We start from the raw sequence: 24,965 nt of genomic DNA on the forward strand, positions 1-24,965 counted from the left end.
AAGGCAATAAATATATTAAAGAAATGTTTATACACGGGTGAAGCTTTGGGGGTTGTTAATTTGAGGAATGAATGCTCTCAGCGGAGAGAGAATTCTTTGTTCTCAGCAACAGGAGAAACTCAATGATCAGACTAGAACAGGACGTGGGTTCCAATAAACAATGCAGCACAATATTAGCACTGAGTGGCAAGACCCAACGGTCAAATTGGTGATTTATAAATATTCCTAAAATTCAGGGTTATCTTTATTGCACTGTGGTTACCTTGTGATTATCTTTTCAACTGGGAGAGACAAACAGTACATTTGATCGGATTATCCTCCATGATAGCGTGCATATCCCATCTCCATGTGAAACATTAACCCCATCTTTTCTTTTCCCCCCAGATGCTGATTAATCTGGGCATTTCAAGCATTTTGTTTCTATTTCCTAATTACAGAATCTAGAATTTTCCTTTTGAAAACTGAACTTGCTTTTGTTCAGCACCCAGTATGACAATAGGTGACAAATTACTTTGAAGCTTGGTCACTGTTGCGATGTTACAATATTTAATCGTTGTTGCACGGTATGAGTATCTGGTCATCTACACGGTTGGTAGCAAATGTTCTTTTCTGCAAATAAAATAACCACACCTGATCATTCAGCTGTCGGATAGTCTTTTCGATGTGTGGCAGTAATCCCCGAAATGTAAACTCCAGAATGAACTGTCGAATTCGATCGTGATCGGTCAGTGTTAAACTGAGCCCACGAGCACTTGAGCTGTTTTGTTTGACTGAATCGTTCATTATCTCCACAGACTTTGGTCGGTGAGGGCCATCAAGTTCCCCTGACTTCACAAGGTCGTCTTCCTCAAATGGATGGGATTTGAAATTGTTTGGAATTCCATCTGTTAAAAATGAAGGGAGAGTGATTACACACATGGACGATAATACATTATGGGTCGTTCAGAGTAGGTGGGTTTGTCCTCAAAGGATCACGGTTTGATGGGAGGAGTTGAACATCGAGGGATCTGGAAAAAAAGATAGGGAGGAACTGCCATCGGAAGAGTCGTCGAAAACCCAGAACAACGATTAAAGGTGATTTGGCAATCGCGCCAGAGCGAAGTAGGACACATGAAATGAAAAATGAAAATCGCTTATTGTCACAAGTAGGCTTCAATTAAGTTACTGTGAAAAGCCCCTAGTTGCCACATTCCGGCGCCTGTCCGGGGAGGCTGGTACGGGACGGTACACTTTATTCAAAGGCACAGAATGGTTAGGATCTAGAATTTAATGCCCGAGAGCGTGACGGAGGATTCAACTGGGGCTTTCAAAAGGGAATTAGATAAGTCACCTTGTAAAGAGAAAATTTGCAGGGCTTCAGTGAAAGGGCAGGAGAGTGGGATTAGATATTGCTGAGACCCAGCATAGACTCCGTGGCTAAATGACCTCCTCCCGTGCACTAACTATTTTATGGTGAGAAGTCTTACACACCAGGTTAAAGTCCAACAGGTTTGTTTCAAACACTAGCTTTCGGAGCACTGCTCCTTCCTCAGGTGAATGATTAAATATACCAAGATTATACTGTGCACTGGCCTAGATCTAATTGAGGGACTACACAGAATCTAGTCTGTAATGCTCCGAAAGCTAGTGTTTGAAACAAACCTGCTGGACTTTAACCTGGTGATGTAAGACTTCTTAATGTGCTCAGCCCAGTCCAACGCCGGCATCTCCACATCATAACTAGTTTATGATTCTAGAAGCAATTCAGCCCATCAATCCTGCTCTGCCATTCAAACTCCCAGAGACATTGAAAAGTTCTCCCAATGTTTTTGAAGAGTTTGATTAACAATACAAATTGAAACAGTGAGTAAAAAAGCACATTGATGTAAAACTGCGACATTAAAAGCTAATGCAATAAAATGGGAGAACTTCAGCAATTTGTACTCTCGACAACCACAACAGGAAAAGTGCTTCTGCAGAAACCAGTACAAACCACACACGTCACCACTAACAAAAAAATGAAGGCTGCAGAGGAACTCAATAAATGGTAGTCGCTCAATAAATTGAACTGCTAGTATCTCTAAAGCTTCAAACTCAGAAGACAGTGGGCCACAGGAGCGGATACATAAACAGAAACAAGGATAAACAATTCGACCCTCAAGCTTGCTCTGCCATTCAATGAAAGCATAGCCATCTACAAGCTAAATCCATGTATCCACCTTTGCCCCATAAAAAAAACAAGCACCAGTGAATAAAGTGTTACATAGAATAGATGGTCTGTTAATTTATAAACTCCTAAGAACATATCACTTAATAAATTGATGAAGCTGCAGACTGTTAAGTAATGGGTTAAGAGACATTCCAATTAGTTGTCTCATTTATGTTAAGTATCCAATAATTGACACTGATATGTAAAAAGGCTTCAGGTGGCCTTTGTGTCAGGTGATATGAAGATAGAGTTTTGTGCAGAGTCTGTTAGAGTGAAATAAAGGTGTTTGTGAAAAGGAGAAGAACCTTCGACTCTTTGGCAACAGCAGCTAAACGTCCAACGCAGACGCCACTTAAATAATATGCCCCCCCATCTAACTCTGCCATTCATGTGTCTTGCACCAAGCTCCGTTTATATTTTAATGGCCAGTAAAGGAAATATATTGCAAGAAAACAGGAGTATTGCATTTGGATTAGAAATGTGGACCTCTATATGAAAAAAGGTCAATAACTAAAAGGGAACCATACAGTATGAAAATAGGCCATTCGGCCAAACCAATCCATGCCATCAGTGATGTTTAACTTGAGCTTCCTCAGCTAGCTATCATCAGAACCCTCTGCTCCCTTTTCCCTCATGTTTATTCAGCTGCCCCTTAAATGCATTTGTACTATCTGCCTCAACTCCACCCTGTGGGAGAGAGTTCAACATTCCCACTGTTCTCCGAGAAGAAGTTTTTTCCGAATTCCTTATTTGATTTCTTGGTGACAATTGTATATTGATGGTCCTAGCTTTATTCTGTGACACCAGTGAAAATATTCGGTGTCTACTCTGGAAAACCCTTTTCATAATTGTGCTCAAGAACACTCAGTTTGGGTTCCGCCAGGGTCACTCAGCTCCTGACCTCATTACAGCCTTGGTTCAAACATGGACAAAAGAGCTGAATGCCAGAGGTGAGGCGAGAGTGACTACCCTCGACATCAAGGCAGCATTTGACAGAGTATGGCATCAAGGCGCCTGAGCTAAACTGGAGTCAATGGGGATCGGGGGTAAAATCTACACTAGTTGGAGACATACCTGGCACAAAGTAAGATGGCTGTGGTGGTTGGAGATCAATCATCTCAGCCCATGGACATCACTGCAGGTGTTCCTCAGGGTAGTGTCCTCGGCCCAACATATTCAGCTGCTTCACCAATGACCTCCGTTCCATCAGAACGTCAGAAGTGGGGATATTTGCAGATGACTGCACAATGTCCAGCACCATTCGGGACTCCTCAGATACTGAAGCAGTCCATGTCCAAACGAAGCAAGACCAGAACACTATCCAGGCTTGGGCTGACAAGTAGCAAATTACATTCATTCCACACAAGTGCCAGGCAATGACCTTCTCCTACAAGAGAGCATCTAACCATCGCCCCATGACATTCAATGGCTGAATCAATCACTGAATTACCCTACAATCAACATCCTGGGAGTTACCGTTGATCAGAAACTGAACTGAATGAGCCATATTAATACTGTGGCTACCAGGACAGGAATCCTACGTCGAGTAACTCACTTCCTGACCCCACAAAGTTTGTCCACCATCTACAAGTCACAAGTCAGGCATGTAATGGAATACTCTCTACTTGCCTGGATGAGAGCAGCTCAAACACTATCCAGGACAAAGCAGCCCGTCTGATTGCTCCCCCAAAATCATTTAATCCCTCCACCACCAATAAACAGTGGCAGCCGTGTGTACCAGCTACAAGATGCACTGCAGGAACCTGCCACAGTTCCTTGGCAGCACCTTCCAAACCCATGACTATTACCATCTATAAGGACAAGAGCAGCATATACCGAGAAATCCCACCACTTGGAGGTTCCTCTCCAAGTCACTCACCACCCTGCCTTAGAAATATATCACCGTTTCTTCACTGTCGCTGGGTTAAAATCCTAGAATTCCCTCCCTAACAGCACAGTGGGTGTACCTATACCTCAGGGACTACAGTGGTTCAAGGCAGCAGCTCACCACCACCTTAAGGGCAACCAGGGATGTGCACTAAATGCTGACTTAACCAGCGACGCCCAAATTCCATCAATTAATTTACAAAAACAATTCTGAAGACCTTGACTGGGTTGCATCTCCGCCTTCTCCTATAGGAGCAAACAACCCAACCCATTCACCCTTTCCTGGTAGGTGGAATCGCTCAATTCTGGTATCATCCCTGTAACTTTTGTTTGCATTCTCTCCAGTGCCTCTATACCCTTTTTATAAAATGATAACTTGAACTGCACAGAATATTCCAAATGTGTTCCAACCAAGGTTCAACACCAGTTCAGCGCAAGTTCTCGATTATAATAAAAGAAAAATACCGCAGATGTTGGAAATCAGAAATAAAAACAGAAAATGCTGGACAAAACTCAGATCTGTGAGCTTCTGTAGAGATAAAAACAAGAGTTAACGTTTCAAGTCCTTATTAGTCTTCTTCAGAACTTTGACTTTTCAATTCAATCTCTTGAAATAAACTTGGGAGTGCTTGGCTTGCTTTTGTAACAACCTTATTAGCCGGTCCCTACTTAAAGTGACGTGTATTTCTACTCCCAAATCCCTTTGTTTCTTTGCCCCACTGTGATTCTGATTGAGTAAAAAGGACCCCTTATTTTTCTTACCAAAATATACTACCTTGCACTTGTCCATGCTGCAATTCATTTGCCAATCATATGCCCATTCAGTAAAATTTGTCTCCCTCTTGTAACACATTGAAGTCCTTCTCAACATCAAAAATCCCCTCAAATTTGGTGTCATCTGCAAATTTAAAAATTGTTTCAAAGTCCTAAATCATTAAAAAAAATTGCGGACAAGTGATCCTTATACAACCCCACTTCCCAATGTTCGGTTTGAACGGAATGCTAGCTTCATCCCCTACTCTGTCCAGTCTTCCAGCCAGCTAGCTTTCTATTCTGCTGCTTGTACCCTGCCTCTGCACCTTACTCGGACCTTATTCATCATTCTATTACTTGGAACCTTAATGAAGGCCTTTTGGAACTAGATAAATTACATCCACTGCATGGCCCTCATCTACTGTCTCTGTTACCGCTGGAAAGAATTTTAATAGTTTAATTCATCAATTGCACATGTTTAAATGACCCATTGCAGCTTATGGAGACATGATAGAAGGAAAGTGCCTGGAGACATTTTTCATTCAAGATACCATATAAACGCAAGTGGTTATCGTGGGGACAACAGAAACATACTACGGGTTTCCTCCGGGTGCTCCGGTTTCCTCCCACAGTCCAAAGATGTGCAGGATAGGTGGATTAGCCATGCTAAATTGCCCCTTAAGTGTGTCCAAAGGTTATGTGGGGTTACAGGGATAGGGCAGGGAGTGGGCCTTGGTAGGATGCTCTTTCAGAGGGTCGGTGCAGACCCGATGGGCCGAATGGCCTCCTTCTGACTGTAATGATTCTAGGATTACTTCAGGTCTAACTCTCAGTCACTCACCCCATGATTTATGATGTAAAGTCTTGCCTAATAAACTGGCGCAATATTTCGGGACAAGATAATAATAAGATAGGATAACGTGATTACAGGCATTGCTTATATAATCTCTCTGATAAATTGGGCGTCAGCATGTAAGGGAAGACAACAACATGACTAGACAGCAAAAACAAAATTCTGAAAGCATTCATCTTTCATCATACTTAATTATAAATCAGATGGGATAGGGTTCCAATGTCCAAATTTAGAACAATTTAAAACCACCAAATTCTGTTGTGTACAAGGCATAAGTAAAAATCGACACACATTTTATTTTTCACTCAGAAAAGTGAAAACAAGCTCTTAAAGTTAGTACTGATTTCAGTAGTAGGTAGCTATAACCATTCAGAAACCAAATCTGGCTTAGACATTGGTCACCATTTAACAAGATATTCAACTTAAAGGCAATGGGCTTTGCAGCCGCATTTTAGGTAACCTTCTTCCTATTCATGTTTTTAGCTTTGATGAGGTTTTCGTGAAGGAGTGGAGAGATACTGGAAGGTCGCCAGTGAAGTATAGTGCAATCTAATCAATGGGCGAAGTACAGTGCAATGCAGTCAATGGGTTAAAGTAACAGTACAGCACGTACTGTTTATGATCGTCAACTGGGCTCTGATGTTTCCAATGTTGGCCCAGTAGTCATGGTTATGTCAATGCTATTTAATTAGCATCACGTGTGTTACATTCACATCATGCTAACGGACTGTGCATTGATCTGAATTTTCCAGCTGAAATTAATCCTACCTTGAACGCTTGCTTACTTACTGTTGTGTTCAATGAAAAAGAAATTGTGTTGCTTCATCTGTTGATTATCCCAATTTAAGCCCTGGAACTGGTTTCTCCATATTTCCATAATTCAGTATTTTCCACACAGAAACGGGCCATTTGGTCCAACGGCCGATGCTGAGGTTTATGTTCCACACAAGACTCCTCCCACTTCAGTATTTACTTTGGCAAAACTCCAAGTAATTGCCATTAAATAAAATCAAATTACTAAATATTCCTCATCGATGAAGTATCGCATCCTGGTATAATCTGAATGAATTTCTTCTACACTCACGCCATTGCCTTGACTTTTTCTCCAAACAAACCTGCAAACACACCCTTGTGTTAGAGAAGATCAATTTCACCAACAGGAGATGTTTTGCAGCAGCACCTCAAACAGGATGCAAACCAGCGGTGGAACTTGAAATAGTTTGGGTTTAATGTCTATAAGTACACAGACCAACTCGGGGAAGGGTTTGCATCAATTTGCTTCTTTTCGGGACTGGCAGACCCAACATGCTGCAAGTCATTCTCCAGCTCTGACCTCCCACGTTTTACCTTGCCCCAGTTTTTCCCACTTTGCTGCCATTTCATTACATAGAACATAGAACACAGTACAGGCCCTTCGGCCCACGATGCTGTGCCGACCATTTATCCGAATCTAAGGTCACCCTAACCTACACCCCTTCAATTTACTGCTGTCCATGTGCCTGTCTAAGAGTCGCTTAAATGTCCCTAATGACTGACTCCACCACCTCTGCTAGCAGTGCATTCCACACATCCACCACTCTGTGCAAAGAACCGACCTCTGACATCTCCCCTACACCTTCCTCCAATCACCTTAAAAGTATGTCCCCTCGTGACAGCCATTTCCGCCCTGGGGAAAAGTCTCTGGCTATCCACTCTATCCATGCCTCTCATCACCTCTCTTCCTTCTTCGTGCCAGTGAGAAAAGCTCCCTCAACCTTTCTTTATAAGACATGCCCTCCAGTCCAGGCAGCATTCTGGTAAATGTCCTCTGCACCCACTCCAAAGCATCCACATCCTTCCTATAATGAGGCGACCAGAACTGGACACAATATTCCAAGTGTGGTCTAACTAGGGTTTGAAAAGCTGCAGCAAAACCTCACAGCTCTTCAACTCAAATCACCCTGTTAATGGAAGCCAACACAAATGGAAGCCTTCTTAACAAACCTATCGATCTGGCTGGCAACTTTGAGGGATCTATGTACGTGGACCCCAAGATCCCTCTGTTCCTCCACACTTCCAAGAATCCTGCCTTTAACCCTGTATTCAGCATTCAAATTCGACCTTCCACAATGAATCACTTCTGGGTTGCACTCCATCTGCCACTTCTCAGCCCAGCTCTGCATCCTGTCAATGTCCCTGCTGTAACCTGCAACAGCCCTCAACACTATCTACAACTCCCCCAACCTTTGTGTGATTGGCAAACTTACTAACCCACCCTCCCACTTCCTCATCCAAGTCATTTATAAAAACCACAAAGAGCAGAGGTTCCAGAACTGATCCCTGTGGGACACCACTGGTAACCGACCTCCAGGCGGAATACTTTCCATCCATGACCACTCGCTATCTTCTTTTGATCAGCCAATTGTGTATCCAGATAGCCAAATCTCCCTGCATCCCATGCCCCTAACTTTCTGAATGAGCCTACCATGGGGAACCTTCTCAAATGCCTTACTGAAATCCATAAACACCACATCCAGTGCCCGACCTTCAATGTGTCTCGTCACATCCTCAAAGAATTCAATGAGGCTTCTGAGGCATGACCTGCCCCTCACAAAGCCATGCTGACTATCTTCAATCAATTTATGTTTTTCTAAATAATCATAAGTCCCATTTCTCAGAATCCTTTCCAATATTTTGCTCACCACAGACGCAAGACTGATGGGTCTGTAATTCCCAGGGATTTCCCTATTCCCTGTCTTGAACAAGGGAACAACATTCGCCTCCCTCTAATCATCCGGTACTACTCCAGTAGAGAGTGAGGATGCAAAGATCATCGCCAACTGTGCAGCAATCTCCTCTCTCGCGTCCCAAGTAACCTTGGGTATGTACCGTCAGCCCAGAGGACTTATCTAACCTGATGCTTTTCAAAATTTCCAGCACATCCTCCTTAATATCAACCTGTTCGAGTCTATTAACCTGGTTCACACTGTTCTCATGAGCAACAAGTCCCTCTCTCTAGTGAAATAGACATGGCCTCTCCCTGGCAACCAATTGCAAATTGTTTGCTGGCCCTTTTACTGTCTCAGCAGTTGAAAACTCGAAGTGCCGTTTGCAACCCCGCACCCCAATATTTTTGCCACTTTCAGATCTGATAGAGAATCTGCCCAAACACGAACATGTCTTTTGTGTTTATACAAGCTGACTGACCTACAATATCGTTCCAGCACTGTCCACAAAGCTTCAAGCTGAGCTTCTGCATGTGCAAGTAAGTTATGGTTGCAAAATGTAATTCAATCTCAGTTTGCCACTGCAAGGGGGTTTACAAGATTAATTTGTTTGTGGGGGAAAAGCATGGTCATCGACTTTAACCATCACTCCTCACACAGCCCAAAAGCAGACATTACCATTGATTGGATGGTCCAATCCATCCAGCTCCAGTGCATTTGTACTGTTTTCTTTATTCTTGCTGAGAGGCGGAACAAGATCATCTTCACAGGTTTCCTTCAAGAAAAAGATGGGACAGGTTCAATATAGTTCACAGGCTTGTGAAAACAGAGAACCTTTCAACAATGGATACAAGCTACACATGCTTAGAAATATACAACCAAGGATACTCGTTATATCCGGCTCCAGCCCAATGAGATGAATGTCTCCTCCCTCTCGACTGAATGCAATGACATTGTGCAACTTTTAAGTGGTTTGGAATCTATTCATGAAAACAACAATTTTACTTGAGGCCACAAGGACAATGGCATAAAGTGAGGGACTCGGTTAGCCTGGTGGGGCTTTACACTGTTGCAGGTCATCCTGCACCCAACATCTTCACCAACAAGTATTGTTTAACAAGTAGACAAAGTTGGAAAGTTCAAAGAAGTCAATCGCATTCATGTGTTAGAAACAAAGCTGACAGGGCAGCACGGTGGCTCAGTGGCTAGCACTGCTACCTCAAGGCACCGAGGTCCCAGGTTCCATCCCGGCTCTGGGTCACGGTCCGTGTGGAGTTTGCACATTCTCCCCGTGTTTGTGTGGGTTTCGCCCCCACAACCCAAGGATGTGCAGGGTAGGTGGATTGGCCACGCTAAATTGCCCCTTAATTGGAAAAAATGAATTGGGCACTCTTAAATTTAAAAGAAACAAAGCTGACTGACTTCCGGTGATGTGCTGAGCGGACGCACATCAAGTGGCTCACCTCCCAATCAAAAAAGTCACTTTTAGAAGAATTTAGCCTTAAAAACCAATAGAAACAAAGCGGACAACTCGAGCTACTATTTATTTTTTTTAAAAACAGACCACAATGCCAAAGGCGGGGCACTGAAGTATTATCTTTCAGATGAAACATTGAACCGCTTCTTCTTCCAGATGATCCACACAACATGAAAATCTTCCAACGCGATCCAGCAACATTTAACCCTCGACCTACAGATTAGCTGGTGACTTATTTCATTGTTTCTCTTGGGAATTTCTACAAGTAAATAGACTATCCTATTTGCCAAAAAAAAATGTACTACACTTCAAAATTAATTCATCAGCTGGAAAGCACCTGGGATCTTCCCTAGGTCGGTCTTTCTAAAGAGGCATACCTGGTTTTGCAAATTATTACGATTCAAATACTGACTCCAGGGGTCGGGGATCTGCTCATCTGCTCCGCTTGATGGGATTCGAGAGTTAAACTTCAACAGATAGCATCCCTGTGTCCCATATCTCTGTTTCATTTCTTCATAAACAGATTCAGCTCTGCAGGATAAGTTAGAACCTAGAGGTTAACGTGGTTCCGGTCAGAGGTACTAACCAGACAGAAAACAGTAAAATGAAACCAAGAAATCAAATGCCGCCCCTCTATACAAGTGGATAAATAAGCCAGTGTTTACATATGCACGTATTGGACAGAGTAGAATATTTATAGATGTATACGGTTACATTTCAATACCAGATGTTTCCACATAACCACAGGCAAGAAGAAACCCAAAGTAAAAAATATAATAAAAATGTCCATTCCCCAGTAGAGACATTGCTGCATCAAAAAGATTGCAAACTGACATTTGGTGGATTTTCACACATCTTAAAACACCTCAGAGGAAGGCTTTCAAATGCCAATGTGCAAAATCATTTGCAAAACAAAAAGCAAAATACTGTAAATGCTGGAAATCTGAAACAACAAAAACGCTGGAAATACTCAGGAGATCAGGCAACATCTGCAGGGAGCAAAACAGAGTTAGCGTCTCAGGTCCGTGACCTTTCATCGGGACGGTTCTGAAGCGTTACTTCGGTTTTGTCAGTCCCAGTTGTTGCCTGGCCAGAGACAGTTCCAGCGTTTACTGCTTTATGTCGCAAAATGAAATCCCGTCTTAAAATTTGGATTATCTTTCTATGTAACCTTCGTCACAAGACCAGATGCACGAATTTTGCAGTATTCAGAATAATGGCTATTGGAGCATGGAGTGATCAGAGTCAGCTCCCAAGTTATTTTCAAAAAGTGAGCTTCCTTCAAAAAAAAATTTAGTTTCAAGGACAAGGCCATCTATGGAGTTTTCCTACTGAGAAAATCCAAGACAGAAAATCACAAATTAATGATACGATAGTGATTGTGAGCAAATGTCATACTTAATTCAATTATTAAATTAAGTTGTTTGAATTCAAAACACAAACTGATCTTGTTGGACTGATAAGAGAACCATTATTTTATATATTTGATCAAATTTTAGAAATGATTGCACATGATAACGATCACGTAACACGATTTAATGCCAGCAAAAAAGACACTCGCTTCATTACAATATTAATTTTCCAAAGAAATTTCTCCTGCACATATGAATGACGATTCAAACCCAGAAAAGCTGTTCATCAAAAAGGATTTAACTATTCAGCTCCCAAGCCTGTTCCGATGATGCAGGTGTCCAACAGGAATAATTTATCATGGTGGTGCAGTGGTTAGCACTGCTGCCTGACACCTCCAGGGACCAGGGTTCAATTCCCGCCTTGGGTCACTGTCTGTGTGGAGTTCGCACTTTGGTGTGGGTTTCCTCCGGGTTCTTCTGCTTCCTCCCACAGTCCAAAGAAGTGCAGGTTAGGTGGCCATGGTAAATTACCGCTTAGGTGGAAGGGACATGCGGGTTAAATATGGTTACGGGGTTGCAGGGATAGGGTGCTTGTTTGGTGGATCGATGCAGACTCGATGGGCCAAATGGCCTCCTTCTGCACTGTAGGGATTCTATGATTCTATGATCAATATATTTTCTTTTCAACCTCTCCAACCTAATTTGTTCAGCCACAAGATCAATCAAGATTGGAAGCAAAATTTTATTTTCCCAACTTTTTTAATGCAGGCTCTCTCTGGTATTTGGCTTAGAAAAGCTTTATTAGTAATTGGCCCCTTGCGTGTGTGACGTTATGCTTTCCTTCCATAGATTAAATACTTGGCTTGGTAGTTCCATGCATGAGCAAAGAAAAAGTCAGCAACCACTTTTAGTGCCGAGCATAGGGGTCTTTGGCCAAAAGGTCCTCACCTCTTCCAAAAACACCAAAGACATCAGAAACCACCCCAGAGGTTAGTTTCCCCAGAGGTTAGGCACAAAGCAATGCCAAGGACACAATCAGGAAAAGAAAACTAATTTCATTAAACTGGCTTAGAGCTCCCTTACATAAACTGTGTGGCTTTCCAGCCCTGGTGTACACTTGGGAAAAAAAAATATTAACACCAAAGAGCTGCCAATGGGCAAGCTTCAGTGGAATTCTTTCATCAAGTCTCCCAACACTATGTAATTAGGTAACGAACATCTCCTCACACTATCCACTCACCTCAACCACTGTTACTTGAATGATGAAATGTAGCACACCACCCATTACAGAAACGGAGTGTGGCTTACGTTGTGATCACATAAATATATTCTAACTTGGACTGAGCTGAAACAACTGTGGAAAAAGGACCTTCGGGTTATGGCTTCGGGGTACTCATCGACTACAAAGAATTTTGTCAGCAGTGCTGAAAACAGACATGATGGTTGAAGCTTTTTGCCTTGCACTCAGCAGAACCTACAGAATAATGCGAATATAGAAACTCTCGTCTTTTCTTCGGCTGAGTGCTAAACATTTAATCACTGGGTGCAATTTTCTCGGACTGTGTATCCAGTCTTTGAACCACTCTCCAGGTGAAATAGCCAAATATAAACTGACTGTACACCTCCTCAAAGCTTGAACTATTTTCACTGATTCTAGGGTTTGAAGGAAACATTTTAATTTTTAAGAACTGTCCGAAGATCACACGAAAAAAAATCTTTACCTTTGTTCCTCTCCGTCACTAACGTCATGCAGTAAAACGTAATATTTCAGTGTATTTGGAATAAACCACTTTGGGTAGGAGTAGTCACTGCTATGTTGAATACGATGTTGCTCTTGCGATAACTTCAAAAACTGGTCCACTGGGTCAGGGTCCCTCGATGAGGCCACAAGCATGCCTTAAAGAACACCGTTAAGGAAAGCACTTCATAAACACTTTCGTTGACTTTCTACACGTGATAAACCTATTAGCTGCCTTTAGCTTGACTCGTGGGATACAGGTAAAATAATATTGGATAACTCAGTGATACCTGCTGCTCGTCAACAGCATGCAAGGATTGAACTCAGACAAAAGATGGGTCCTATTCTCATCTATGCGTTGCAGTTCTAAAGCATGCAGCAGAAGGAAGGACTTAATTCAGCCAATGTGCAAGAGATACAGAATGAATGCGAGTCAAAGGGAGGAAGCTTCTGAAAGCCACCAATCAAAGCATTAGCCTCACACGAGACAGATTTGCTGCCAGCTCTTGCGCCTAATTCACATGGTTCTGGGTTCAAGCCCCACACCAGAGGCTTGATCACAAAACCGGGGCTTGCTGTACACAAACTGACTGATTTATTTCCTCCATGAAAACAGTGTCTACACTCGAAAAGGTACATCATAAACTGTAGAGAACTTTGGGAGTTTCCAACTCAATGAAAGATGATTTATAATGGTAAGTTTTTCCACTCCCAACATGAGTTTATTAAGATGTCAGTGATCTTGAACAATCGATTCCCAATATGGGATTTGAGCTCTATTTGCAACAAGATGGCTACCCGTGCACATTTGGAAGTCGCAAAATCTCACTTCCAGCCAAGAGAAATGTGATTTAAGTCTAAGTCAGTAGATATCCACGTTTTCATTTAGATATTTATGCTGGAATTCCACACCACTGAACAAAATGCAATGCCTAAATCAATTTCATGGAAGCAATATATTTTGAACGTGTATGTTAAATCTTTTAAAACATATATGAAGGAGAGGTTTATCTTATCCGCGCTCCATAAATAGGAGCCTTTCCAATTCTGAACTGCAGTCATGGATATAGTAAAACAAAATTAAATCAAATGTTGGAATAAAGCTTCCAGCCACGCAGTGAGCAATTTTGGTATTAATAGCACAATAATTAATAATAATCACACACCACAGACTTTAAGACCAGAACTTATAACATAATCCCATAAAATGCAGATAACTAACTTCCATAAACTGGCAAGTACCAACAAGCTTTACCAGTGAGTGTGTATATGGAACTTAAAAACATTTATTAATTCATGGGATGTGGGCATCACCAACACTAGCCTGCATTGCCCATCCTGACTGGTCCAAGGTGATGGTGCGCTGCCTTCTGGATAACTGCTTGCTCTGCTGGGACACATCAGGAGGGCAGTCATTAGTCAAACACATTGCTGAGAGTCTGGAATCTCACACACAAGCCGAATTGGACAAGGAGGGCAGAATTCCTTCCCGGTAATGTGCCAGATGAATTTTTACGATAAATTCATAGTTTTGTTGCCACCATTACTGATATAGCATTTTATTCCGCATTTATTTCAACATACTCTTGGAATTCAAACTCATTACACCAGGTCATTCATCCGGATTCCTGGATTACAAGTCCAGGAACATTAGCACCATATCATCAATCGCGTAACATGCAGAGGCTGATGCCAGAACTCCTGTGAAGATCCAAAATCCTGAGACACAATCTGGCAGGTAAGTATTGTGCAAAGCAAATCCCAAAGGGAAACATGGCAACCTATCACAACACTTTTCAACTTGTACTTTTACCATGAGATCCAAGTGACACAAAGAGCACACTCCTGGTCTTATGTGGTCTCTCCTAAACACAGCTGCCACAAATGTCCCCCCTTTCATCTTATCCTTCTTTGAAATTTATCTTTCCCAGAAAAATATTTTATGTTCTCCTATGGTCTCCGCTTTGCTAAAATTTACTAACTCTGCCTTAATGATCTTTTCCCAACTGTAAACCCTTCTTTACTTCCTTTTTAAATTTAACTTAACACAATCTTCTTTATCTCCGAATGGAAATTTCTACCCATGGCTTATTACCTGCAGAACATCCAACTTGGCCCTATTGATTTCACATGTCTGCCTTTCAAATCTGGACCATTTTTGATGCTCTAAACCTTGTTGCACGATTGTCTTCCGTTTAATTATCACACACGCGCATCTGCTTCACAGAATAACACAATAAACCCCAAAATATTAAAATGGTAAAATGTTTTTCACAATGGGATATAAACAAAGTTTGATCATCAGGTGATAGTGCAATAAGATAGTCTGCAGCGCAGTACTCTTGCAGTAAACTGCACGAAACTGCCAGCCTAGATATGTCCTTAAATTACTGAAGGAGGGCCTGAATCTGTGACCTTCCAGGTCGACACGGGAGCATAGTAGTTAGCACAGTTGCTTCACAGCTCCAAGGTCCCAGGTTCGAATCCCGGTTTGGGTCACTGACTGTGCAGAGTCTGCATGTTCTCCCCATGTCTGCGTGGGTTTCCGCCCGGTGCTCCGGTTTCCTCCCACAGTCCAAAGATGTACAGGTTAGGTAGATTGACCATGCTAAATTTGCCCTTGGTGTCCAAAAAAGGTTAGGTGGGGTTACTGGGATAGGGTGGAGGCATGGGCAAAAGTAGGATGGTCTTTCCAAGGTCCGATGCAGACTCAATGGGCCGAAGGGCGACCTTCTGCAGTGTAAATTCTATGATTCTACTGACTGAACTGTGTCGACTTTGAGTCAAAGTGCTACAGACCTGTTGGCAGCACGGTAGCATTGTGGACAGCACAATCGCTTCACAGCTCCAGGGTCCCAGGTTCGATTCCGGCTTGGGTCACTGTCTGTGCGGAGTCTGCACATCCTCCCAGTGTGTGCGTGGGTTTCCTCCGGGTGCTCCGGTTTCCTCCCACAGTCCAAAGATGTGCAGGTTAGGTGGATTGGCCATGATCAATTGCCCTTAGTGTCCAAAATTGCCCTTAGTGTTGGGTGGGGTTACTGAGTTATGGGGGTAGGGCGGAGCTGTTGACCTTGGGTAGGGGGTAGGGTGCTCTTTCCAAGAGCCGGTGCAGACTCGATGGGCCGAATGGCCTCCTTCTGCACTGTAAATTCTATGTAAAAAAAAAATGACGGTCCTCCCCAGATTTCTGTTTGTCTTTCAGTGCCTCCCCATCTTCATCTGTCGGGCCTTTTTCAAGTGGGTGAATAAGATTATTTTGGGCTTTGTGTGGGCAAGTAAAACCCCGCGAGTGAGGAAAGTGTGGCTGTGGGGGGGCGGTTGCCGCTGCCGACCAACTGCAATTACTACTGGGCGGCTAATATAGCCATGATTAGGAAGTGGGTGGTGGGAGGGGTCGGCATGGGAGCGGATGGAGGCGGCGTCATGTAAAGACACCAGTTTGGGAGCACTGGTTCGGCACCTCTGCCGTTCTCGCCGACCCGATACTCCACAAGTCCGGTGGTAGTGACGGCTCTGAGGATCTGGGGGCAATGGAGGAGATATAAGAAAGTGGAGGGAGCATAAATTTGGACCCCGATTGGCCATCTCCCCCAAAACGCCCGGTATCCATGTATAATTTTGCTGTATAACACCCGTGAGTACTTTGGGACAGTATGTGCTAAAGGTGCTATGCAGATACAAGTAATTGCTGATACAACAGCCCAAATTAGAGGCACAGTGGAGTGCAATCTCCAAACACCAGTTACGTCCATGTAGTACCTTGTGCTTTCTCTTTAACCCATTGAACTTTCAACCACATATCGGTGCCATCACTAAACTGCCTATTTTCAAATCCACAATATTATTTAATTCTATCCCCCACCCATCCACTGCTGAAACCTATAGACTTGATCGTTGCAAAGAGTTTCACCTCCATCCACAAACACTTGGGAGCTCATCCAAAACTCTGTTGCCCTTACTCTAATTTACATCAAACCTTACCTTTCTGCGCTCCCTGATCTACATCAGCTTCTGGTCCAACAACACCTCACAATTAAAATTCTCACCATTTCCACGGTTCCATACTTCAACTCAACAAGATCGCTTTGCTCCTCTAATTCTAGCTTCTTCTGCACTGTCAATTTTAAGCAATCTGCCACTGGTAGCTGTGCTTGCATTTGCTTGGACCCAAAGCTCTAGAATTCCCTCCCTGGACCGCTCTGCCTCACTCTCCTGTTTTAAGGCTCTCCTTAAAATCTTATCCATGGCTTCGACCAAACCTATTGGACATCTGTCCCCACATCCCCTTGGATGGCTTGTTGTCAATTTTTGTTAATGCTCCAGTGAAGCGCCTTCGGACATTTTACCAGATTAAAGGTACAAGGCGACAGTGAATTTAACGTGTTTCTTATCTGTAAACATGCGGCCCTCTTGGTTAGTTACATGTGGTAATACATCTACACTTAATGCACTAAACAAAACTTTTTAAAAACCATAATATCCTTGATTGATGGCAACAATACATTTTACCTGGTCAAAATAAGCACATCTATCAATAATCCAAAAAAAAGGATACATGCCAGATAGTGGTGTAGAAACTCGTGGTCTGACGGAGACATGGATTGGAAGAAGCATTCTCTGTAGGCCTCAAACCACGGAGTGGTAGCTGGAAGAGTACAAAAGTTAGAAGACTTTTAATAATGAACTATATTAAATATGTCGACAAAAGGATATTTTTTTGGAAATTAGCTGAATTTGACTGGTCCATTCCTCCTATTTCCTGTGTTCACTTTTAATCATGGTGTGATATCATTCATATTTTGACAAAAATCACATTGTCAACTGCTTCACAGATGGAAATAAGACACGTGCCTTGTGCTCAACATAAAAGTGCTTACAACCACTTCAAGCTTTAATCCCATGGAGCAGAGCTTAAAGAATTATCCACTGACTAAACAGAAATCAAACGGGATCTCCTTTTTGTGTTGTCCTATTATGTATTTCTTTTATTTTATTTTCATGTACTTAATGATCTGTTGAGCTGCTCGCAGAACTTTTCACTGTAACTCTGAACAGTAAACCAAATCCAATCCAATCCACAGAATGATAATACAAACAACACAAGTGCCCCAAAGTGCTGCCTACAAGTGTTAACGAGACAAATTTAAATTGAGCCACGCAAGATGTTCGGACAGATGATGAAAAACCTGGTCCATGGGTTAGGTTTTAGGGAGCATCTTAAAGGACAGAAACGCCAAGAGGTTTAGGGAAGGAACTCCTGAGCTTTGAGCTGAGGCAGCTTAATAGCCAATGAAGGAGAGCAGGAAATTGGTGCAGCACCAAAGGAAAGTACTGGTTCAACTCAGATTTCCAGGTGGGCCACAGAGCTGAAGAAATCAGGAGAAGCAAGGTCACATAGGGAATTGAACACAAGGAACTGAATTGTGTGTCTCGGACATTGCTGAACTGAGACACAAAGTAGACCAGGAGAAAGAGGGGTCATAAGTTAACAGAACTCGGGACTTGGCACCCAGCCAGCAGTACGCAACAGCAAAACAGTTTCAATGAACGTTTGTGCCACACAAGTGTGAAAAATGACCACATCCAACGAGAGAATTTAACCATTGACATGCAAAAGGTAGATATGATTGCTAATGAAATGGGAGAAAATTCCTCATTGAAAGTACTTTTTAAATAAATTTAGAGTATTCAATTATTTTTCCAATTAAGGGCAAATTTAGCGTGGCCAATTCACCTACCCTGCACATCCTTTTGGGTTGTGGGGGTGAAACCCACACAAACACAGGGAGAACGTACAAACTCCATATGGACAGTGATCCGGAGCTGGGTTTGAACCCGGGTCCTCAGCGCCGTGAGGCAGCAGTGCTAACCATTGTGCACACAATTGAAAGTATTTTTACACTTTCATCATGGTCAGTTCAGTTTTCAGAGTTAAATATTGTAAATGTGGGCATTCAAAGCAATTTATTTTATTTATTCACAGGATTTGGGAGTCAGTGGCTAGGGCCAGCATTGCCTGGCGGTGGTGGTGGTGATGGCTTCTGAATTGCTGTACTCCCAGTGATGCAGGTATGACAACAGTGCTGTTCGGAAGGGAGCTTCAGCAGCAATTAAGCAACAGCAAAACAGTTTCAATTAACATTTGTGCCACAAAGTGTGAAAGATGACCACATCCAACAAGAGAGAATCTAACCATTGACATGCAATGGCACTACCATCACCGAATTCCCCAATATCAACACCCTGGAAGATAGCATTGACCACAGACTGAACTTGATGGGCCATATGAATACTGTGGCTAAAAGAGCAAGTCAGAGCTAGAAATCCTACAGTGAGTAACTCGCCTCCAGACTCCCCATCAACAAGATACACTGCAGAAATTGGGCACGGTTCCTGAGACAGCACCATCCAGACCCACAACCACTATGATCTAAAAAGGACAGTGGACATATGGGATCACCACCACATGGAGGTTCCACTCTATGCCATACCATCCTGACTTGGAAATACATCAATGTTCCTTCACTGTCGCTGAGCCAAAATCCTGGAACTCCCTTCCTAACTGCACAGTGGGTGAACGTACCCCATGCGAACTTTAACAATTCAGGAAGGCGGCTCACCAGCACCTTTGAGGTCAATTGGGGATGGGCAATAAATAATGGCCAAGCCAGCGATACCCACACACACCCCTCGAATGAATAAAAGTCAGAATTGTTACACATCCTGCCCAGTGTGGTGGCCACTCTGAAAACATGGAATCAGATTAACCGGGATATCCCCCATGGCTCCCCCCACCTGTGGCAACCACAGATATGCGGCCCTTTAAAATTATGAATTTCTGAATGTGGCCCTTGCACGGAAAAGTTTGCCCACCCCTGTTATAGATGGTACACGTTGCTGCTACTTTGTGTCAGTGGAGGGAGTAAGTGTTCAAGGTGCAATCAAGCAGATTGGTTTGTCCTTGAAGGTGTCCAGCTCGAGTGTTGTTGGAGCTGCAGTCATCCAGCCAAGTGGAGAATGCCATCATACTTGTGCCTTGTAAATGGTGGAGAGACTTTGGGAAATCAAGTAGTGAGTTACTCTCTGCCCAGCCTCTGATCTAAACACAGTATTCATACAACTGCTTCAGTTCAGTTTCTGATCAAGGGTAGCTCTCAGGATGGGCGACACAGTGGCTAGCAATGTTGCTTCACAGCTCCAAGGTCCCAGGCACGATTCCCGCTTGGGTCACTGTCTGTACGGAGTCTGCACGTTCTCCCCATGTTTGCGTGGGTTTCCTCCGGGTGCTCCAGTCTCCTTCCACAAGTCCCGAAAGACGTGCTTGTTAGGTGAATTGGACATTCTGAATTCTCCCTCAGTGTACCTGAACAGGCGCCGGAATGTGGCAACTAGGGGATTTTGACAGTAACTTCATTGCAGCTTTAATGTAAGCCTACTTGTGACAATAATAAAGATTCTTTAAAACAGAGATGAGGAGGAATTTCTTCAAACAGAGGGTGGTGAATCTGTGGAACTCTTTGCCGCAGAAGGCTGTGGAGGCCAATTCACTGAGTGTCTTTAAGGTAGAGACAGATAGGTTCTTGATTAATAAGGGGATCAGGGGATGAGAAAAATATAAGCCATGATTGATTGCGGAGCAGACTCGATGGGCTGAGTGGCCTAACCCTGTTCCTGTGTCTTGCAGTCTTATTTTTCAGGAAAGTGTGTTTTTGATGCATCATATGGTGGTTCTCCGATTAGTTGAATTCACCATGTCAACGAAACATTAATTTGGGAATTTAGCAACGTACTTTCAATTCTGCATGTCATCATGAGGTGAAGCTAATTCGCATGCAAGGAAGAGCTCCAAGGCCCTATCACGGGCAAAGTGGAAAACTGCTGCCGTATCTCAACTACACAAAATAAATTCTAATATTTTGACTACTTTGTTACTCCAACACCTTCAAAAGATTATCACAAGGTACACACAATTAGATTGCAACAAAATAGCACCATAACACTGTCGCAGCAAGAGTTTAAAACAAGACTTTAGAAACAATGTAATTGTGGCATCACTGATTCAGGACAGAAAAATAATATTGTTCCACAGATACTAAACAATCTCAAGCGAGTCACCCAAGTCCAATGTTCATGTACGAGCTTCAGTAGCGTTGTGCTGGCAAGCTACTCAACCACATGAAACATCACAGATATGTCCAGTCGATTTTTATTCAATATTCACAGACTTGTACCCATGAGTAGGGTACAGTGAAGAGGGATTACAGATGTCAGGATATAATACGTCAAAACATCAAACTTGGGCTTGCATGGTTCAGATATTGAGTAAATTAATTCAGAAAAGGTCAGACTGAAAACTAGAGTATAAGACGTAGAAGTTGACCACTCGGCCCATCGAGTCTGCTCCGCCTTCCAACGAGATCACCGCTGATCTGATATAATCCTCTCTTTCAGTTTCCCACCTTATCCCCATAACCCTTGATTCCCCCACTGATTAAAAATCTGTCTACCTCAGCCTTTGATATATTAACGACCCAGCTTCTACAGTTCTGTGGTAAAGAAACCCAGATTCACTACCCTCAGAGAGGAAATTCCTCCTCATCTCTGTCTTAAATAGGTGATCCCTTACTCTGAGATTATGCTCTCTGGTCCTAGACCAGGGGTGGGCAAACTACGGCCCGCGGGCCGCATGCGGCCCGCCAAAGGTATTTCTGCGGCCCACCAAGTCATTAAAAAAAAAAAAAAAATTTTTTTTTTAAAAAAAATTTTTTTTTTTTTTTTTTTAATTTTTTTTAAAAGTTAATGGGGGGGGGGGGCTGTTGGGTTACTTACTGGTATAGGGTGGATACGTTGACTTGAGTAGGGTGATCATTGCTCGACACAACGTCGAGGGCTGAAGGGCCTGTTCTGTGCTGTACTGTTCTATGTTCTATATGAGGCGCCCAGAATCATAACCGGGTGAAGTAATTATTTTACTTAATATACTATGCGGCCCTTTGTGAATTGTGAATTTCTGAATGTGGCCCTTGCACAGAAAAGTTTGCCCACCCCTGTCCTAGACTCTCCCACAAGGGGAAACATCCTCTCAGCATCTACCCTGTCAAACCCCGAGAATCCGACATGTCTCAATAAGGTCGCCTCTCATTCTTCTAAATTCCAATGAGTACAGGCCCAACCTACTCAACCTCTCCTCATAAGAAAATCCCTCCATACGCAGGACCAACCTAGTGAACGTTCTCTAGAATGCTGCCAATGCCAGTACATCTTTCTTTAGATAAGGGGGCCAAACTGTTCCCAGTATTCTAAGTGTGGTCTAACTTGTATAGTTTTAGCAGGACTTCACTATTTTACAACTCCATTCCCATTGAAACAAAGGCCAACATTCCCTTTCCCTTCCCAATGACCTGCTGAACTTGCATGTTACCCATTTGTGATTTATGCACGAGGAGCCCCAAATCCCTCTGGGCTGCGGCTTTCTGCTGTCTCTCCATTTAAATAATAATCAGCTCTTCCTGCCAAAGTGCATAACTATATGTTTTCCGACTGCCAACTTTGTGCCCACTCCCGTAACCTGTCTATATCCCTCTGTAGACTCTGTCATCCTCACCACTTGGCTTCCCACCTATTTTTGCATCATCCACAAACTTGGCAACAGTGCATTCACTTTCCTCCTCCAAGCCATTAATATATATATATTGTAAATAATTGTGGTCCCAGCACTGATCCCTGTGGAACTCAAGTTACAGGTTGCATCCTGAAAATACACCTCTTATCCCAACTTGGTCTTCTCTCAGCTAGCAAATTCTCTATCCATTCTAATACAATATCCCTAACACCATGGACTCTTCTTATTAAGGAAGATTTTGCGTGGCACAATCCCGGGTGTCTCATCCTATAGAACATAATGAAAATTTGTCACTTTGGTCTTTAGCATCATTGGCCAGATTTTTACTGCAGTTATTGACCTTGGGAGTATTCACTGCAATCTGGGATCAGGTAGGCACAAACTCTGTTTAACACAGCAGGAATTCTTCCATGTTCCTGCCCAAGAGACAGCTTTCCAGATGTGCAGTTGCTCTCCCAACCAGCCTTTCAGCATTTCCTCAGGTGATTTTGAGTGCTTTGTAAACTCGGCTTCAACAACACAGCGGATTAATGACCCATCTATATTAAACTGAAGAAGTCAAAATGCTTCCCTCCAGATTAGGCCTTCACGCCAGATGTACAATGTAATCATGGAATCGGAGCAAACAGATGCCATTAATGCCAAAGCTCCTGATGGATCTGTGTGTCTATTCGAAACCCTGCATATGCGTTGTCCCTTCTTAGTTCCCAAATAACAGATTCCCGACTGTACTTTTTGGCAAAGTTATTTGAAACGTTATTCGTCAGCTTTTGAGTTTCTACTGGTGAACTCAATTTCAGTACAAAATTAAGAGAAAGTTCCAACTAGCCCTGCAGCAAACCAGTCAGATCGATTGTCTTTAGCAAATCCAGAAGATGGATTCAAAATACAATTATATTTCTTGGTAATTTCTTCAAATCAAGATGCACAGTACAAAAACAACTGAGTGATTGGAAACAAACAAAAATGGCGATTTTACAAAGCAAGCAGAATAGGTTTCAGAAAATATATGTTAGAGTGATTCCGGAAAAAAAGGAAAGTGTTTTCTCATCCCGACAACTGATCTTTTAAGGAGATTACTATCTTAAAGTTTCACCCTCTTTACAGTTGTGATTGGCTTTAACTAATTTATAATTCACTCAATTCGACCAAACTGCCTTTCTGTCAATTTAAGAGATAAATGATTTGGGGTAATTTTCCATAGCCATTGTCTGAGCGAAACACATTTCCCACCAGGACTTATCACCATGGACTGACTGGTTGTTACCATGAAAACGGAACTGGGACCTCAGCCCAGTTCTTTAACACAAAGGGTCTTTCTGCTATTTGACCTTGCAGTCTCCAGCAGTTTACACAACTTGCAAAATATGAACATTTTAAGTCTTATCTGATTAATTCCCAGTTAGTCGGCTTCTCTTACTCTCATGGTTAATATGATTCAGTCAATTACTCCCAATGATGTCTTATTTAAACCCCCTATCGACCTCATCTATAGCTAACCAGAAAATCTGAGTTCTATCAGTTCCCAAACTTTTTTTCTGAGACCCCAAGACAACCCCCATCCCCCTCTTGTGATTCAGGTGCCATGTGCATTACTCTCCAAGAAACAGTAGTTTTTCATGGAAGAGAATTTTATCTCATCAGCGAACAAATATTGCTCAACACAGTACCACCACCGAATGTGTTGTAGTATAAAATAACACGCAGTGGCTTCGGTCTCATCTCAGACTAGGGCGAGTCTGTGCAATAATTAACAATTTGTGGGGAATTTGGGAGCACATCAACCATGTCAGTGGCTATTTTTGAGCAGCTTCTCTAACTTGTTATTGATGTGAATGAGTCAAAACAACGTCACTTCAGAACAGATTCGGTAATGCCAAGTATTTAAACAGTTCTTTGGGACAATCTTTTCAAATTGGAACCCATGACTTTGAAATTGTCTCGGAACAGAATCACCAGCAACAATCAGATTACCTTCAGGCTCTCGACTGGCCTACAAAATCCTCGGAAAAATCAATTTCAAACGCGAATTCCTGAAATCCATTGGCATGGTTTGCGGGAGATTACTACTTGAATTGTGTACAACATCGAAACGAATACTCCAGCATTCCATCATTTTAACTTCTGGAGTAATATTTCACAGTCCATAATGTCAGAAAATAATGTCGGCAACAGAGTTACATGGGTATGGTTGGGCGGCCAGCAGTGAAATTGAGGTGCTCGCCTCCAAAGAAAGCGGTGGATAAAGATGTAGCGGCCTGCGGGACATGGTTTTCCTTTCTCGGCAGCAGTTTAAATCTGGCACCAAAACGAACCATGACCCGGCACCCAGCGGCGGGGCAGCCAAACCATATTCAAGTATTTGCAAAAAAAAACTAAAACCAGGAATT

The 24,965-nt window shown here is 42.8% G+C and overlaps 1 protein-coding gene across 2 annotated transcripts in view; it reads right to left on the reverse strand.

The window, feature by feature from the left end:
• trappc8 (trafficking protein particle complex 8) overlaps positions 1–24,965 on the reverse strand; it is a 180,049-nt gene that overhangs the window by 102,669 nt on the left and 52,415 nt on the right. For both annotated transcript variants that reach the window (XM_038808588.1, XM_038808586.1), the window contains 5 exons: positions 17,509–17,598; positions 12,937–13,111; positions 10,241–10,394; positions 9,065–9,161; positions 631–884 (listed from right to left, as the gene is read on the reverse strand). In XM_038808588.1, coding sequence (XP_038664516.1) covers positions 631–884; positions 9,065–9,161; positions 10,241–10,394; positions 12,937–13,111; positions 17,509–17,598 — 770 coding nt within the window. The remainder of the gene's footprint in view (positions 1–630; positions 885–9,064; positions 9,162–10,240; positions 10,395–12,936; positions 13,112–17,508; positions 17,599–24,965) is intronic.

The sequence above is a fragment of the Scyliorhinus canicula genome, chromosome 10 (assembly GCF_902713615.1).
Source record: "Scyliorhinus canicula chromosome 10, sScyCan1.1, whole genome shotgun sequence".
NCBI lineage: Eukaryota > Metazoa > Chordata > Chondrichthyes > Carcharhiniformes > Scyliorhinidae > Scyliorhinus > Scyliorhinus canicula.